At 37.2% G+C, this 19,621-nt stretch overlaps 1 protein-coding gene across 6 annotated transcripts in view; it reads left to right on the top strand.

Moving 5' to 3' along the window:
- Positions 1-562: 562 nt before the first annotated feature.
- Positions 563-19,621, top strand: part of ANO5 (anoctamin 5) — a 96,123-nt gene continuing 77,064 nt past the window's right edge. For 2 of the 6 annotated variants that reach the window (XM_079928249.1, XM_079928248.1), the window contains exons 1-2: positions 788-965; positions 11,217-11,251. In XM_079928249.1, coding sequence (XP_079784375.1) covers positions 920-965; positions 11,217-11,251 — 81 coding nt within the window. In that variant the 5' untranslated portion in view covers positions 788-919. Of the gene's footprint in view, positions 966-11,216; positions 11,261-19,621 lie in introns of all 6 variants that reach the window. The other 4 variants (XM_079928250.1, XM_079928247.1, XM_079928252.1 and 1 more) reach the window with 3 other exon arrangements.

Genomic DNA, 19,621 nt, shown 5'->3' with positions numbered 1-19,621 from the left:
GCGAAGTTAATACCCACGCGCAGGACTCGGGAGGGAGGGGGCTGCTAGAACCTTGGAGACCTGGCTACGCGCGGGCCTTAAGGGGGTGAGGTCGCCTTAAGGAAGGAGGGGTTTTTCTCACCCGACAAAAAATAACTCCTCAACTGGAAAGGGGTTCTTTTCGAGTGCCGCCCATGCTAGGTGGAGGGCTAGGCAGATGGAAGAGGACCAGGCCAACTGGCTGAGGACGCGGCTGGCACCGGAGGATAGTTCAGAGAGAGGGGAGGCGGCAGCCCGGGAGAACCGGGAGAACCAGGAGCCCGAGACGAGGGCCAACCCAGTGGGATGGGACCAGCAAGGCCTGTTGAGAAGGGAGCTGCCAGGCCGAGAGGCCCGGGGGACAGCGGGCCCCAAAGCGGGACAGGAGGCGGCGGAGCCGGGGCCGAGTGAGTCAGAGGGCGGGAGCGAAGAGGGGCGGGCTGGCCTGGAGCCCGGCGGGCCGGGGGGCGGGGAGACAGAGGCCCAGGTGGAGGACTTGGGGAGGAGTAGAGAGAGGCGGGGAGAGAGCGCCCAGGCGGACTCAAAAGAAGAGCGGCCAGGGAGCCAGAGGAGACAGGGCTCGTGGGAGCCGGGAGACCAGCAGACCGGCACGTTCCGGGAAACGTACCGGGAGAGGTCCCAGGAGCGCTACAGGGAGAGGGCGGTGAAGCCGAGGGTCAAGGGCCAGGTCGACTGGAGGTACCGGCTGGAGAAGAAGCCCAGCTGGCTGAAGCCCCCGACGCTGGTGGAACCCGAGGAGAATGAGGTTTATAAAGAGGATCTCTTGATCCCGGCGCAAGTGCGGCGGCCCGTGGTCAGATTCAGTCTCCAGGCCAGATCTCGCCTCCAGTCGCGGCGGTCGGCAGTCTGCTACCCCTCGAGCAGTGTCATCAACGAGCTGATGAAGATGGGCGACCCGAATGTCCTGGAAATGGTGCAGGAGGAAGGTAGGAGCCGGCGGGGTGGCTGGGGGGGAGGGTCGGGCTCCGTGAGTGGACCGCGCCCGTCTAGGCGCGGGGACCCTGGGGGACGTTGGCGGCCCTGCGGCCCGGATCCCGGGGATGTTCGCGTAGCGGCTTGCCCTGCGCGAGACAGGGACTGCAGGCGAACACTCCCTGCCCGGGCCGGGGATTTTTTCGGGCTGCTCCCACGAGGCCAGCACCTGTGCAGAGCCACCCGTGCGGTTCCGAGACCGCCCTCCTTGCTCCTCTGGACGCCGCGGGGCGGTCGCACAGTGCAGGGAGGCGAGGCGAGCACGCCGGGCGAGTGAACTGAGGTGCTCGGGCCTCTGAACCCAGGCGGAGGAAAGAAGGAGTCTCTCACCGAGAGAGCCTAAGCTTAGGGCGCATGACAGCAGTTCCCTGCGTGGGGAGCTGGCCCTCGAGTCTTGTTGCCCCTTTCTATTCGCCGATTACTGCTCAAGCTTTGAGATTATCGTTAATTATGGAAGGGCAGACCGAACTCTAAGGTCCATCAGTTTGAGATTCTTATGCACTTGGGGAGGATGCTGTTTTACGAGCTTTCATTGAATCTTTAGTTCCGTTGAAAAATGTTTGCCCATTGTTTGCTTCGGGGTTTCCGTCTCCCAGTACCCGTGATACTTGGACTTTCTTCCTGAGCCATGCCTGAGGCCCCAGGAACCGGCAAGAAGCTAAACAGGTGTGGGTCCAGGGAAATACCAAGCCCTCTGGGACAGGACGGAACAGAGAGAAGGCCAACCCCTGGAAACTCCCGTGTGGTCACCCCGGACCTGTATTCTGTGGGTCTATTTTAGTACATGCATTTTCCTGAAAATGCATGTATTTTTCTGGGTCTATCTCCAGGGCCCTCAATGATACTCAGTTCTCTCAATGACACTCTACTTTCATGTCTTGTTTAGTGTTAGATCTAAACATGGAAACAGTTTTTTTTAAGTGATGAATGATCTAAGAAGTCATAATATTTAGTCTTCAAAGACACCAAGAAATAAAGTGCGTTATTGCATCCTCCTCCCCTTTCTTAACAGCTTGAGATATACTTTATTTACATACAATTAAAGTCACCCATTTAAAACGTACAATTCAAATTTTGGTATATTTACAATTTTGTGATCACCATAATCTAATTTTAGAACATTCTCATCACCCCAAATAGAAACCTCTTAGCAGTCATTCCTCCTCCCCCCACCCCCCCTTCCCCTACCCTCAGCTCCAGGCAGCCTCTAGTCTATTTACTGTCTCTCTAGATTTGCCTATTCTGGACACTTCATGTAAACAGACTCATACAATATGTGGTCTTTGTAACTGGCTTCTTTCTCTTAGCATAGTGTTTTTGAAGTTCGTCCATGTTGTAACTTGTATCAGTGCATTATTCCTTTTTATTGCCAAATAATTTTCCATTCTATAGATATATCCACATTTTATCCATTCATCAATTGGTGCACATTTGGATTATTTCCACTTTCTTGGCTACTGTGAATAATGCTGCTATGAAGATTTATTGCAAGATTTTGTATGAAAATATGTTTCAATCTTTCTTGGGTATACACCTAGGAGTGGAATTGCTGAATCATATGGTAGCTCTATATAAAACATTTTGAGAAACTACCAAACTGTTTTCCAAGCGTCTGCATCACTTTTCATATTTTCGCCAGTAATATATAACAGTTCCAATTTCTCCACATCTTCACTAACATTTGTTATTGTCTGTCTTTTTTATTTATAGCAACCCTAGTGGTTGTGAAATGCTATCTCAACGTGGTTTTGACTTACTTTGTTTCGGTGACTAAATGTGTTAAGTAACTTTTTCAATGCTTATTGACCATTCATATATCTTCATTGGAGAAATGTCTTCAGATCCTTCGCCCATTTAAAAAATTGAGTTATTTGCCTTTTAATTATTGTGTTGTAAGTGTTCTTTATATATTCAGTTTATATGATTTGCAAATATTTTCTTCCATTTGGTGGGTTCTCTTTCCATGTTCTTGATGGTGTCACTTGAAGCAACTCCTCCTTTTTTAAACAAAAAATAATTTAAAGATAAAGGGAAATACAACTATTGAAAACTTTAAACTTTGACTAACGGCTCTGCTAAATAATGCAGTAAACTTGTTAGGGAAAATGATTGATGTTCAGTGTGCAAAAGAAGTCAAATGTCTTTTAGACAAATAAAATTAGAAGTCCTATTCTGTACTTATTCAGTGATTTACTCCTTTGCAGAGAATTATTTCCTATTGTAATTTCAGTAACCTGAAGCAATAGATTTTTTTTGCATTTGAAGCATTCAGTATTTACTTATAATCAGTCCTTCTGAAGTAAAGCTATGAGAAATATATTCTTCATTGAAGGAAGAGTGGAGGGAAAAACTGTGGGGTATGTAACTTTATACATATAATGAAGGAAAAAATATATCAATATTGCATTACAGAGATTGACCATTACTCTCTCTCAGATTTTAGAAGATCTAATTTAGCCTCAGGATAATTTTGCTTACTAGAATGTATACGTAAATCAGTGTTACTTCAGCTTGAGGTCATACTGAAGTATCAGTCCATCCCAGGAAGGTTTTAGAACTTTTCCTAAAGTAATTTCAGTTCCCCTTTTCTTGGCAAAGACTTTTGTAATTGATTTGTATTTCCTCTTGTTGTGATAAAAGCTTTGCCTCTGATTTGGGTGGAGGAAGGAGAAAAGGATATTAATGTGGAATACATGTATTTGATGGTTGGGTCTCACGAATGCATCCTGCCCAAATTCCTATAACCTGTTTTGTTCGTAGATCCAGAATCCAAATAGCGGAAGACAGTGGCATTGGTACGAGCAGAGCCTAAGGAGCAGGGTGGTCCAGCCCGCTCAGATGACTGTTACTTTTCTAAATGTCTTTCAATATGTTGATTAATTTGCTGAGTTGGTTTTATTGCCCATTATTAGGATTTCTGTTACTTCTAGGGTTATATGAAAACTGCATTGCAATGAGGATATATTTTTTAACATTGACAGTCACGTGGATTTTTGGAAACCCAGTTCAAAATATATGTTTCTGGAGTTTAATGACACAGTTATGAAAACAGAAGTGTTGGTTGCAGAAGGCTGAACAGTACTGGGTTCCACAGCATGAATTTTTAAGAGCTACTTTTATTCCTATGTTTTAAAATATAAATGGATTTCTTAGAGTAAACTCCCCAATATAGGTAAACCTGGATCTGTGTGTTATGTAGTTCCTAAATCAACTTTGAAGAGTAAATATGAGAAAGTTAAACAATTGATTTACATGTGATAAAATTTCTTCCCGGAGAGAGAATGTTAACATTGTGTCTTTCAGACATAATAGATGTTTCTAGGATTTGTCATATTTTATCAGTTTATTTTCTTAACAGTTGAACATTTAAGCAATCAGTGATCTCCAATTAGCTGTTTTCCCACAATCTAATAATTTTTAAAATGAAATTATAAGGACAATGTGTAATAGACCATTTAAATAGTTATGTAAAGAAACACTGCTAGTAAAATATCAATGTTGCTGAAATTGAACTATTGACTGGTTGACATTGTAAGGAAGTTCTGATTTGAAATATTCTTTCTTTGGATGATTTATGACACATTCAGCATTGGAAAAGAAAGTTTAAGGGTTTAACATTGGAAAAGGCAGTTTTAAAATTTAATATAAATTTGCTTGCATCTTTACATCTACATCAAGCATTGTATTTAACCAAACCACCTATCCTTTAGTAATATGAATATTTGATTGCATATATGTTATTTTGTGCTGCTGGAAGAAGTGTAAACTGAGAAGACCATTTGGTAAATGCAAGGGCTATTTTTGGGTTCTGGGTTTGTTGCAGTGTGTATTCTTAGTAATGTGCTTTCAGTGAAAACTCCAAGCTGTCTTTGGGCTGGCATAAATTTTAGCTCATATTTTATGATTCTCCATAGTGATTGATATTAAACCCTTGGTAGTTCTGGTTTCTAGCCCACAGGAAAAGTACAGTCAATTCTATTGACTTTAGAGGAAGTTGCAGGAATAATGAGAAGCCGATCTAGAGTTGTTGGCTTCAAATCTTGCCTCTTCAGATAAGCCTCTGTTTTGACAGAGGTTTGGAGATTATGCAGTTTCTTCATCTTTATACTCTGAGTGAGTGTGAAAGTGTATCTGAGTCTATGGCATGTGTGAACATCTGATTGCGTGTGTATGTGAGAGAGAGAGAGTGAGTTAGTGAGCACTATGTGTCAGAGGGAGCATGGTGTGTGAGGAAATACATCTATCTTCTTTAATCTTTCTGCTTTCAGAAAGGGATACGGTTTACAAAGTGTGCTCTACACGGCTCTCAGGGAGCTTGCAGTCTTGTGGAGGAAGGTATAATTGGGCTAGGTACCCACAAAGGGCTTAAGTTCAGGGTGGTATGGGGGCAGGGAAGAGGCTAACTGTGGGGCAGATGAGGAGGTTTCAGGCAAGGCTTGAAAGGAGGATGTCAAAACTGATATAAGGTGAAAAATAAGCAAGAATTAGACTAAAAAGATACTGTTGTTAGATCCAGGGCGAGGAAGCAGCAAGTTGAAAGGTGAAAGCATAAGAGAGAACTAGTACGGACAGGAGATAATCTGGAGGAACTGTATTGACCCCTTTCCACATTCTCAAATAAACGCATTGCATCAAGTTCTGATAGCAGTTTGAAAATATTTTTTAACTAGGTGTTTTATGTTAAATGCAGCAAAAATAATTAGAGGAAGGAGGGGTTAATGCTTCCAGTTTTTCTACTTTATTTTCTAAAATACAGAATTATAAAATACTCTATAACTCTAGCTTAAGGTGTGCATTTGTTTGCTCTGTGCTTGGAACTATATTTAGCTCTATGCACAATAGTGACTGTTTTTGCCTTCAAGAAAATAAAAGCCTCCTTACATCAGTGTGCAAGTACAATACGTTGAGAGACAAAGCATGTATTTCTTAGAATCCTGTTCTTTATCAACTCATTATAAGAGTTTGCTAGATTGGTTTCCTTTTTATTGGAAAGTCCAATGAGAGGTGGTCAAGACATTATGGAATTTTGAGCTGTACATCTAGACAGTATTCATGGGTAAAACCCTTTGATGATGGTACTGTATAATATTTTATATTTTTCAAATAATTTTTACTTATATTTTTAATCTTTTAGATGAGAAAACCTGTACTCAGAAAAGTTGTGATATGGCTGTAGCTACAGTTTGTTAGTTTTCAAGCTTTGCTAGCTATTAACTTTTTAATAGATCTTGCAACAAAAAACCTGAATACAAAAGATATTCTTTCATCTTTATTCTGACACTCTAAAACTCATCCCAAAGAATTTTAAACAGTTCTGAAAATTAATAAAAGAATAGAATATATCCTAATAATAATAACAATATCAACAAGAATAATATTCATTGATCACTTCTGTGCTAATGACTGCGTGAAGCAATTTACACACATATTTTTCATTTAATGCTTGCACATATCTTAGGAGATAGACATTAATGCCATTTATGTGATATTTGGTAACTCTGAATTTATGTCATATTCTTAAGTTGCAAGGAAGCTAGGAAATGTGTTTTTTCGTTTTTTGGTTTTTGTTCTTTTTTTGCTAGAGCTCTTTGCTGTACCATATAATTAGTATTTTGTTAGTAAAGAACAAGGAAGAGAAAGGATATTTGTGGGGAGCCAGCAGCATCTGCTGTGTTAATTGCCCACCATTAATAAGCTTCCCCATTTCATTAAATGAAATCTCGAATTGCTGAAGCCTAGGAGTCTTTAATCTTCTTTGTCTCTCCACCTGCACATCTGAAATTTGATAGCAGTTTGTTTCCAATTTTTACTCAAATATCTAAAACCATTTATGTGCCTTCATTTGCACTGTTCCAACTCCAGGCCAGACTGCCATCATCTCTTGTGATTCATTGCAGCAACCTCATAATTTGTTTCCTTTCTCCGTTCTTACTTTCTTTTAACCCATTCTCCAGTCAGCAACTAGTGCTTTTCATAAAATTTCAATGTAAATTCTATTTAAAAGCTTTTTTGTGGCTTACTATTTCTCTTAGGAAAAAATACAGGCATACAAGGCTCTCCACAAACTGTCTCCCACTCCATGCCTGTCCAACATCTTCTCAGGCCTCTCTGCCATTTACTTACTCATCTCTAGCTTGACCTTCGTTTCTTTCAACACCTAAAACTGTTCCTGTCTCATAGCCTTTATGTGTTCTTATATGACTTGTATCCTCTCAACTTTCACATCTCAGTATAAACATTACTCCCTCAGAGAGGTTTTCTCATGTCTAACTTGCACCCCTCCCTGTTTCTCTCTCCCTCTCTCTTTGCTCTTTTTGTCTTTTTTATAGCATTTATCACAATTTTTGACCTGTCTCCTCTACTGTACTGTAAATTTCTTAACAACAGAAAATCAATACATGTTAGCCATTATCACCACTGTCATTATCAATATTATACTGATGATCAATGTCAAGAGCTGTGAAAAGTCTGAGATTTTACCGCACATGGAAGTTAACCAAGTAACCTGTTACAATTTCATGGTTACTGGTAGAAGATATGAGACACCTGGATCAGAGACAAAGGACAGTTTCCTATTCACAGCATTAACAATAGGGTGAGTAGCAGCGTGTTCCAGTTTCCTGAGCCCAAGTTGCCACAGATCAATGCAGAGAGGGCCTGCACATTCGGTGGGTGGTTTGCAGTACAGGAGAGCAATCTGAGCTTAGGGAGCTTGAGTCTTTTTTATTGGTCAGTAATTTGCCTTCCCTTTGCTCTGGAGGGAGACACTGATCCAGTCTTCCAAGACTGTAAGCAAATGTGTGCTTTGCTCCTGAAGGGGTCTCTATCACTATCTCAACAAAGATCCTTGAAAAGATAATCCAGAACAAAGGGCAGTCCGTGTCTCATTTGCAAGAGGTGCAGAAACTTGAAAGACCCAAGGAGAATTGTATCCCAACAACATCTACCCTTAACTGTTCATCCCTAAGTAACATACTTTGGTTTTGCATAGCTAACTTTATATAACTGAAATATTACTAAATATTTCTGCCTTTTTTGCTGAACTATTTTTGGGAGATTTATCTATGTTTTTGCATGTAATTAAAATTAATTCACTTTTGTTGCTAACTATAAAACGTGGTATGATTATACCACATTGTATTGATCCATTTTACTATTTCTGGATATTTGAGGTGATGTTGATTTTCTAGTTAACCCCAATAATACTGTTATGAACATTCTTGTACATTCCCATAGTGCATGTATTTCTACTGAGTTTATACCTAAGATAGCATTTTTAAACTTTTTGATCTCAGAACCCCTTTATACTCTTAACAATCATTAGAAACTTCAAAGAACCTTTGTGTATGTGAGTTAAGTTTATTGGTATTTACCAAGGATATCCACTTTTCCACTTCTATTCGACATAGTACTGGAAGTTCTACCCAGAACAGTTAGGCAAGAAAAAGGAATAAAAGACATCCAAATTGGAAAGGAAGAATTAAAATTGCCTCTGTTCACAGATGATATGATCTTTTGTGTAGCAAACCCTAAAAATTCTATAGAAAACCTGTTAGAACTATAAATGCAGTCAACATTTATAAAGTATCATAATATGAAGTCAACACACAAAAATCAGCTGCATTTTTGTATATAAACAATGAACAATCTCAAAAGGAAATTAAGAAAAATTTTTTACATTAGTATCAAAAAGAATTAGATACTTAAGAATAAATTAACCAAGAATGTGATGACTTGTACAAATAAGACTACAAAACATTGCTGAGAGAAATTTTAAAAGTCATAAATACATGCAAACACATCTCTTGTTCATGGATTAGAAGACTTAATATTGTTGAGATGTCAATACCACCAAAGTGATTTATAGATTCAGTGCTATCCCTATCAAAATTTTAATTATGTTTTTTTGTAGAAATTGGAAAATCCATCCTAAAATTCAAATGGACTCTCAAGGGACCCCAAATAGCCAATCAATCTTGAAAAAGAACAAAGCTGAATGACTCACTGATTTCAAAATTAACTACAAAGCTACAGTTATCAAAATTGTATGGTACTGGCATAAAGACAGATATATAGACCAATGGACTAGAATAGAGAGCCCAGAAATAAACTCTTGCATGTATATGGTCAAATTATTTTTTACAAGGATGACAAGGCCATTAAATGGGGAAAGATCAGTCTTTTCAATAAATGATGCTGGGAAATTTGGATATCCATGTGCAGAAAAGTGAAGTTGGGTCCTTACCTAACACCATATACAAAAATTAACTCAGAATGGATCAAAGACCTAAATGTAAGACATAAAACTATAAAACTCTTAGAAGAACACATAGGACAAAATTTCATGACATTGGATTTGACAGTGGTTTCTTGGATATGACACCAAAGGCACAGGCAAGAAAAGAAAAATAGACAAATTGACCTCACAAATATGAAAAAAAATTGTGCCTCAAAAGACACTGCAAGTAAAGTAAAAAGGCAAACCACAGAATGGGATAAAATGTGAGCAAATCATATATCTGATCCAGTTAGAGAACTCCTAAAACTCAACGATAAAAAACCAAACAACTTGATTTAAAAATGGGCAAAGGACTTGAATAGGCATTTCTATAAAGAAGATATAAAAATGGCCAAGAAGAACATGAAAAGATACTCAACATCATAATCATTAGGGGAATGCAAATCAAAACTACAAAGAGGTACCACCTCAAATCCACTAGGATGCCTACTATCAAAAAGAAAAAAATACAAAAGTTGGAGAGGATGTGGAGTAATTGGAAACCTGGTGCACTCTTGGTGGAAATGTAAAATGGTACAGTATGGTGATTCCTTAAAAAATTAAAAAAAGAATTACCGTATGATCTAGCAATTCCACCTTGTGTATATACCCAAAAGAATTGAAAGCAGGATCTTGAAGATATTTGTACACCCATGTAGATAGCAGCATTATTCACAGCAGCTAAATGTGGAAGCAACAGAAATGTCCATCAGTGGATGAATGGGTAAGCAAAATGTGGCATACATATACAATGGAATATTATTCAGCCTTAAAAGGCAGGAAATTCTGACATATGCTATAGCATTGATGAAACTTGAGGACATGCTATGTGAAATAACCACTCACACAATGAAAAATACTACACGATTCCACTTACATGTGGTACTTAGAGTAGTCAAAATCATAGAGACAGAAAGTAGAATGGTGGTTGCCTGGGGCTGGGAAAGGGGAGAATGAGGAGTTGGTAATGGGTATAGTGTTTCAGTTTTACAGGATGAAAAGAGTTCTGAGATGGATGTTGGTGATGGTTGCTCAATATTATGAATGAATTTAATACTGTTGAACTGTATGCTTGTTAATGGTTAATATGGTAAATTTCATATTATGTGTGTTTTATCACAATAAACAAAATTGGGAAAGAAAAGAAACTATACAAATGGTAGGTTTATATTTTCTGTATTTTCAGAATATATACTAACACTTCCTAAAATTACAGTTACTGTGGATGACTCTTAAGTGGTAGCAATATTTTATTCCATTCCCATTGTGATTTTCTCCCCCAAGTTTTTGACTTGTGAAATATTTCTCAGTGTTTTGCAAATTGGAGTCCCTAGAGAATAAGAATCAGAATTCTATATTTAACAGTTTTTAGCATCAGAAACTTATTTGAAGATGTATTTCAGTCCAAATGACTCAGCACATAACTATCATGAAGATATCTGTGTCAGGAAAGTAATTTGGCCTATTTAAAACTGGTAGTCCTCTGTTAGTACTTCACTTGCAACCAGTGTGGTTCAGTTCCAGGAAAACACACAGATAGAATAATAAATCTCACATGGTGGGAACAAAGAGATAGGGATGGACATCCCTACTGAATGTTTTCCTCTCAGCAGTTGTGTGGCTATGGAATTACAACTGTATTCATCAGAGTTAAGTTTATTTCTTAGTGGGTGAGATTATAACCTACACATTAGTATTTGATGATTTTCCTCTATATTATAGACAGTTTTTGGTGCTGAATTCTTTTGAGTTTGTTTTGAACAACTTAGCTCCAGGAAGATCTTGGATGTTTTCTTCCAACATTATTTTCTTTTGACTTCTTTTGTTTAAATTTTGAATTCCTATTTTCTCCTTATGCAGACTTTTAACATACTGTGATTGGTTGGCCATTTTAACATGATTTTGTTGTTGTTGTTGTTTAATTTAGAGAGAAGAGCCAGTAGAGGAGAACGCTTTTTTGAAGTAAGTGAGGTAAGGTAAATATATGTGTTAGCCTCCTATAAGTCAGAACAAAAAATTGAGCCAAGGTTAGAAATGCACTTCATATGAATACTTAGGTCTTTGTACTCCAGTTATTTACTCATACTACATTCTTAATGTTTTGTCCTCCAACCTGTTCATTTTTAAGTAAGTAAAGCAAGTTCCATGTTTCATGCAGATTTAATACTGAATCTTTCTGGATGTTATAAGGGAGCAACCATAAGTTTGGATTTGTTTTGAGGCTTTCTGTGATATAAACTCAGAAATGCTGAGACTTGATATGCAAGATAATAGTATTTGGCTTAATACTTTGCTTGACTATAATGCAGGTATAATATTTGATAGCTTTTTTTGTTAAAGTTATTAGTAGTATGTGATTAGTGCATTTTTACTGAGGTATAATTGACATATAATATATTAATTTCAAGTATACAACATAATGATTCATATCTGTATACACTGTGAAATATCACCACAGTAAGTCTAATTACCATCCATCATCATACAAAGTCACAGATTTGTTTTTCTTGTGATGACAGCTTTTTTTTTAAACAGCTTCAGTGAAGGCTCCTATATTTTTATAAAGTCTTTATTGAATTTGTTACAATATTGCTTCTGTTTTATGGTTTGGTTTTTTGGCCCCGAGGCATGTGGGATCTTAGCTTCCCCCCAGGGATCGAACCCGCACCCCCTGCATTGGAAGGTGAAGTCTTAACCAATGGACCCCCAGGGAAGTCCCTTGTGATGATAGCTTTTAAGATTTATTCTCTTAGCAACTTTCAAATATGCAATACCATACTATTGACTATAGTCACTTTGCTATAAATTACATCCCCATGACTTATTTGTAACTGAAAGTTTGTACCTCTTGACACCTTTCACCCATTTTGCCTACCTCCAACCACCTCTCCTCTGGCAACCGCCTGTCTGTTCTCTGTAAGTTTTGTTCTATTTGCTCATTTGTTTTGTTTTTTAGACTCCACATACAAGTGAAATCACACAGTCTTTTGTCTTTCTCTGTCTGACTTATTTCACTTAATGTAATACCCTCAAGGTCCATTGATGGTAGCAATTGGCAAGATTTTATTCTTTTTTTATGACTAAGAAGTATTCCATTGCATATATATAATATATAGATATAGATATATATATACATCTTATTTATTAATCATCCATTCATTTATACTTAAGGTTGTTTCCACATTTTGGCTATTGTAAATAATGCTGCAGTGAACGTATGGGTGCATGTATCTTTTCAAATTAGTGTTTTCATATTCTTTGGATAAATAACCAGAGGTGGAATTGTCACATCCTGTGGTAGTTCCGTTTTTAATTTTTTGAAGAATCTCCATACTGTTTCCCGTAGTATCTGTACCAATTTATATTCCCATCCGCAGTGGACAGGGATTCCCTTTTCTTTACATCCTTGCCAACACTTGTTATTTCTTGTCTTTCTGATGATAGCCATTCTGACAAGTGTGAGGTCATATCTCATTGTGGTTTTCATTTGCATTTCTCTGATGATTAATGATGCCAGACGTCTTTTCATGTGCCTGTTGGCCATCTGTATTTCTTTGGAAAAATGTTTATTCAGATCCTCTGCTCATTTTTTAAAATTGTATTATTTATTTTTTTGCTGTTGAGTTGTATGAGTTCCTTATATATTTTGGATATTAACCTCTTATTACTTATATGATTTGCAAATATTTTCTCACATTCAGTAAGCTGCATTTTCATTTTGTTAATGATTTCCTTTGATATGCAGAAACGTTTTAGTTTGTTGTAATCCTGCTTGTTTATTTTTGCTTTTATTGCATTTGCTTTTGGAGTCAGATCCAAAAATTATCTCTAAGACTGATGTCAAGGAGCTTACCACCTATATTTTTTTTCTAGGGTTTTATGGTTTAAGGTCTTACATTTAATTCTTTAATCCATTTTGCGTTAATTTTTGTGTATGGTGTAAGATAGTGATCTAGTTACATTATTTTGCATGTGACTGTCCAGTGTCCCCAACGGCCCTTATTGAAGGAGACGCTATCCGCTCCACATTGTATTTTCTTGGCTCCTTTGTCATAAATTAATTGACCATATACGTGGGTTTATTTTTGGGCTCTCTGTTCTGTTCTATTCATCTATGTTTCTGTATTTATACCAATACCATTATGTTTTGATTACTATATCTTTATAATATAGTTTGAAATCAGGAAGCATGATGCCTCCAGATTTGGTCTTCTTTCTCAAGATTGGTTTGGTTATTGAGGGTCTTTTGTGGTTCCAGACAAATTTTAGGATTGTTTGTTCAGTTCTTTGAAAAATGCCATTGGAATTATGATGGATTGAATTAATCTGTAGATTGCTTTGGGTAATATGGACATTTTAACAATATTAATCTTCCAATCCATGAACATGAATATCTTTCTATTGTTTTGTATTCTCTTCAGTTTCTTTCATCAGTGTGTTACAGGTCTTTCACCTCCTTGGTTAAATTTATTCCTAAGTATTTTATTCTTTTTGATGCAATTGTAAATGGGATTACTTTCTTAATTTCTCTTTATGAGAACTCATTGTTAGTGTATAGAAATGCAACTAATATTTGTGTACTGATTTTTTTTAACATCTTTATTGGAGTATAATGGCTTTACAATGGTGTGTTAGTTTCTGCTTTATAACAAAGTGAATCAGCTCTCTATATACATATATCCCCATATCTCTTCCCTCTTGCATCTCCCTCCCTCCCACCCTCCCTATCCCATCCCTCTAGGTGGTCACAAAGCACCGAGCTGATCTCCCTGTGTTATGTGGCTGCTTCCCACTAGCTATCGATTTTACATTTGGTAGTGTATATATGTCCATGCCTCTCTCTCACTTTGTCCCAGCTTACCCTTCCCCCTCCCCATGTCCTCAAGTCCATTCTCTAGTAGGTCTGTGTCTTTATTCCCGTCCTGCCCCTAGGTTCTTCATAACCATTTTTTTTTATGTTCCATGTATATGTGTTAGCATATGGTATTTGTTTTTTTCTTTCTGACTTACTTCACTCTGTATGACAGACTCTAGGTCCATCCACCTCACTACAAATAACTCAATTTTGTTTCTTTTTATGGCTGAGTAATATTCCATTGTGTATATGTGCCACATCTTCTTTATCCATTCATCTGTCGATGGACATTTAGGTTGCTTCCATGCCCTGGCTATTGTAAATAGAGCTGCAGTGAACATTGTGGTACATGAGTCATGTGTATTGATTTTACACCCTGCAACTTTACTAAATTTAATAATTAGTTCTAACAGTTTTTTGGTGGAGTCTTCAGGGTTTTGGTTATATAAACTCATGTCATCTGTGAATAGTGACAGTTTTACTTTTCCTTTCCAATTTGTAGGCCTTTTATTTATTTTTCTTGCCTAATTGATCTGGCTAGGACTTCCCCAATACTATGTTGGCTGAAAGTGGCAAGAGTGGGCATCCTTTTCTTGTTCCTGATCTTACAGGAAAAGCTGAAAGCTGTTTAGTATGATGTTAGCTGGGGGCTTGTCATATATAGCCTTTATTATGGTGATATATGTTCCCTCTATACCCACTTTGTTGAGAGTTTTTAATCATAAATGGATGTTGAATTTTGTCAAGCGGTTTTTCTGTATCTTATTTTTATCTTTGATATGATCATATGACTTTTATCTTTTGTTTTGTCAATGTGCTGTATTATGTTGATTGATTTGCTGATGTTGAACCATCCTTGCATCCCTTCAATCAATTTCCTCTTGATCATGGTATATGATCCTTTTAATGTATTTTTGAATTTTGCTTGCTAATATTTTGTTGAGGATATTTTCATCTGTGTTCAAGAGGTGTATTAGCCTGTAATTTTCTTTTTTTTTTTTTTTTTTTTGTGGTGTCCTTGTCTGGTTTTGGTATCAGGCTAATGCTGGCCTCATAAAATGAGTTTGAAAGTGTTTCCTCTTCTTCAATTTTTTGGAAGAGTTTGAGAATGATAGATATTAAATTTTCTTTGAATGTTTGGTAGAATTCTCCAGTGAAGCCATCTGGTCCTGGAATTTTGTTTGTTGAGAAGTTTTTGATCACTTATTCAGTTTCCTTATTAGTAATCAGTCTGTTCAGACTTTCTATTTCTTTCTGATTCAGTCTTGAAAGATTGTATGTTTCTAGGAATTTTTCCAACTCTTCTGTGTTGTCCAATTTGTTGACATATAATTGTTCATAATAATCACTGAGTCTGCTTACATTTACATTAATTGTACTTATTACCATTTTGTTCATTGTTTTCTGGTTGTTTTCCTCTCTGTTCCTTTCTTCATCTCTTGCTCTCTCCCCTTGTGGTTTGATGAGTTTCTGTAGTGATATGGTTGGATTCCTTTCTCATTATCTTTTTTGTGTCTACTATAGATTTTTGCTTTGTGGTTACCATGAAACTCACATATATTAGACTGTGTGTGTGTGTACACACATACAGTTCATATTAAATTGATAGCTAGTTGTTTGAATGCATTTTAAAACTCCACATTTTTACTCCCTCACATGTTTTATGTTTTTAAGGTCACATTTTACATCTTTTTATTTTGTGTATGCCTTAACTAAATATTGTAGTTATAGTTATTTTTACTACTTTTGTCTTTTATCCTTCATACTAACTTTATAATAATCCACTACTTTTACTATATATTTATCTTCACCAGTGAGATTTTTACTTACATATGTTTTCTTGTTATTAATTAGTGCTCATGTTTTTTCAGCTTAAAGAAGTCCCTTTAACATTTTGTGTAAGTCTGGTTTAGTGATAGGCTTTAGAGGCAGCAGGAGAGCACAGGGCTGGGTCACACCCACTGCTTTTAGTGATGGAGCAGGAGAGTGCAGGGACGAGGCACTCCCACTGGCTTTAGCTGGACAGTGGGAGAGTGCTATCACTGTGTGACCCCACTGGTGCTAGCAAGGTAGAGGGAGAGGGCAAAAATGGCCCCCACCAACACCTCTATCCCTAGAGAGAGTCCTAACAGGCTCTGCCCCTCTGATAGATGCTTTAAGATTGGCAAATGAATCTTTTTCACGTATAATTTAGGTGATTTTCAAACTGCTTCTTTTGTGGTGGGTCCCAGAGTGAGTGAGTCTATAGGTGAGCCCTTTAAGAGTAGAATTTTAGTTCCCTATAGCCCTTTGGGTCTCCTGAACATAAGCCCTGTTGGTTTTCAAACCATTCATTTTGGGGGCTTGGCCCTCCAGTGCAGGTCCCAAGGGTTGGGGTGCCCGATGTGGGGCACAAACCCCTCATTTCTCAGGAAGAAGCTCCATATTTGTGAGATCCTTCCTGATTATGGGTGAGCCGCACCCAAGAGTGGGATTTTTGGTGGGATTGCGTTTCTGTTTTTCCCACCCTCATCATTGTTTTGGAGGTGCTAGTCAGATAGTTTTCATTTTTTAGAGGGAATTGTTCCATTTATAGCTGGAGATTTGGTGTGTCCGTGGGAGGAGGTGAGTTCAGGATCTCCTTATACTGCCATTTTGAACCTGATAAGTGCTTATTGATGACTATGCCAGGGTTTAATTTACTCAACCCGAATTAAGTAAATATATTAAATAAAATTATAAATAATAAAGTTAAATACAATTTGCAAAAATATAGGATTCTCTTAAGCAAAGTCCTTATTTTATTTATATAAACTTGCAAATAGATACTAACAACTTAATTTTTTTTTTTTTGTATACAGAGTGTAAGCATTCTAAAAGTATTTCCGATAAAATAATCTTTCTGTTAGGCTGTAGTTGACCCAGAGCCATACTCATAGAGTTGGATGTCCTTGAATTGGGTTAGGGAGGAACAGCCAAATAGAAAAAGTCTCTTTAAAAATAGCTTTTTAGGAGTGACTCAAATTCCCACCCTGGGAAACACAACTTACCAGAATGGGTTGGCTGTGTGCTACTTAGCTGGATAAACTGGCTCATTTAGCTGGTTGACTTAAGATTTCTAGAAGTTCTGTGATCCTTTAGAAGCTCACTGACCAAGATGCTAAGATAAATAGAATATGAGAATTGAATAAACTATGAAAATCATTTGGTCCAGTTATTTTTACAGTGTAATTTGTAGACCACCTGAATAAGGATTATATAAAGAATTTCTTTAAAATGCAGACTCCTGGGACCAACCTCAGACTACTAATCAATATTGTTGGGGATTAGGTTAGGGAGTCATTATTTAAAAAGAGCACCCCAGGTTATTCATATTGCCATTAAAGTTTGGAAACCACTGTCATAAAGCATAGGCCCCACAACTAAAGTGATGTAATGTGGCACAGAGAACATATTTATATATTTATTTATTTTGCGATATGCGGGCCTCTCACTGTTGTGGCCTCTCCCGTTGCGGAGCACAGGCTCTGGACGCGCAGGCTCAGCGGCCGTGGCTCACGGGCCCAGCTGCTCCATGGCATGTGGGATCTTCCTGGACCAGGGCACGAACCCATGTCCCCTGCATTGGCAGGCGGACTCTCAACCGCTGCACCACCAGGGAAGCCCAGAACATATTTATTGAGTGAGTTAGTGAATTAAGACAATTATCTAGAAAATAAAGAACATCAAAAATTAAAGCTTACATGTCTTTGGAGCAGACTGAGGAAAGATTTATCTTATGAGATTGACTGATGCAACTTGAATGATAATAATATTGTCATTTTCATTTTGTTCATATTGACATAGCAATAATATACTTCTTACAGATCTTTATATGTATTGCTCAAGTTAACTTCAAGTAATTATGAATTACTTCATATTCTTTGCTTCTTTGTGTATCTTTCATATTTACATGTATATTCCAAACTTAAACTTCTGTAACAAAAAACATTCTCAAGTCATATTTATACTGTTCCTTACCTCTGCACATTTCAAGAGCAACCATAGTATTTTAGAAATAGCATATGTCATAATTTTTAGTTTTTTTTAGTGTTACTTTTATACGAAGGCAGTAAGTGACAGGGAAATGTTCAACCCTATGAGAATAGCACTATCATACCAAACTCCCTTTAGACTTAACCTATAGTTAGGTCTAGCATATATATTTTTTTAATATAAAGTATGTTGGAATAAAGACAGCACTTCTCCGAAACAAAGATGAAGAATAGCTGATAAGGTTTAGAGTTATTAAATGGGTATATTTTTGAATTAGCTCCGAAGTGACTGTTGCTCTTACTTCCAGAAAGATGGAGTAGACAAAATTTTCTCTATTTCTTTTTCTAAGTATAGCTAAAAACCCTGGATATTATATGTAAAACAAACATAATAAGACTGTGAATGTTAGAGAAGAAGACAAACTGGCTAGGGACTTAACTCTAGGGGGAAAGCCATGAAAATGACAGCAGATTTCACATTAGAAACCATGGAGGCTAAAGGAAGCAATACAGATTTTTTCAAGAGCTCAGTGCCAAATCAGAATTCTGTAGCCAGTGAAAATACCCTTCAGGAATGAACAGAGAAATCAAGACATTCACAAAGGAAGGAAGGCTAAAAAAATTTTTCACTGGCACATCTATTCTAAAAGATTGGCCAAAGGAAGTTCTCTAACAGAAAGAAAATGATAAAATAAGGAATTTTGTAGCATGGAGATGAAGGGAAAAATCAACAGAAAGAGTAAAAGCATGAGTAAATGCAATAGACTTTCTGTCTCAAGTTTTCAAAATTATGTTTTGAAAGTTGACGTAAAAACTTTACAACATCTGATGTGGTTCTCAATATATGCAGAGAAATAGTTACGACAATTATAAACAAAGAAGGTTTGGGATTGTAAAGGGAAGTGAGGGTTTTATACTTCATTTGACAAGTAAAACATGTATACTGTAAACTGTGATAAATAATGTATATGTAATGTAGTTAATATCAAAGCAACCACTTAAACTATACAAAGAGATATACTCAAAAACTGTTTAGATAAATCAAAATGGAATTATAAAAATATTTCCCATAACCTATGGGAAGTCATGAAAAATAAAACAGAGAAACATAATACAGAAGAAACAAACAGAAAACACAAAAATAAAATGGCAGAACTTTTAATTCCTAATACACTAGTAATTACATGAAGTGTAAATAGTCTAAACACACAAATTGAAAAGAAAAAAGAGTTTGGCAAAGTGGATTAAAAAATGCAAGTAAAAGGATTAAAAATATACATTATGGATGAAAATTAATGCAAACACTAACAAAAAGAAAGCATGAGTGTTATATTAATATCACATCATTAATGTCGATTACACATTGGAGTAAAGAAAATTACCATGGACAGAGCAGGACATGACATAATGATAAAAGGAATCCATCCAACAATGAAACATAGCAGTGCTAAATTTGCATGCACA

The sequence above is a fragment of the Stenella coeruleoalba genome, assembly GCF_951394435.1.
Source record: "Stenella coeruleoalba genome assembly, chromosome: 8".
Taxonomy (NCBI): domain Eukaryota; kingdom Metazoa; phylum Chordata; class Mammalia; order Artiodactyla; family Delphinidae; genus Stenella; species Stenella coeruleoalba.
This window is presented reverse-complemented; position numbering and strand designations above follow the sequence as displayed.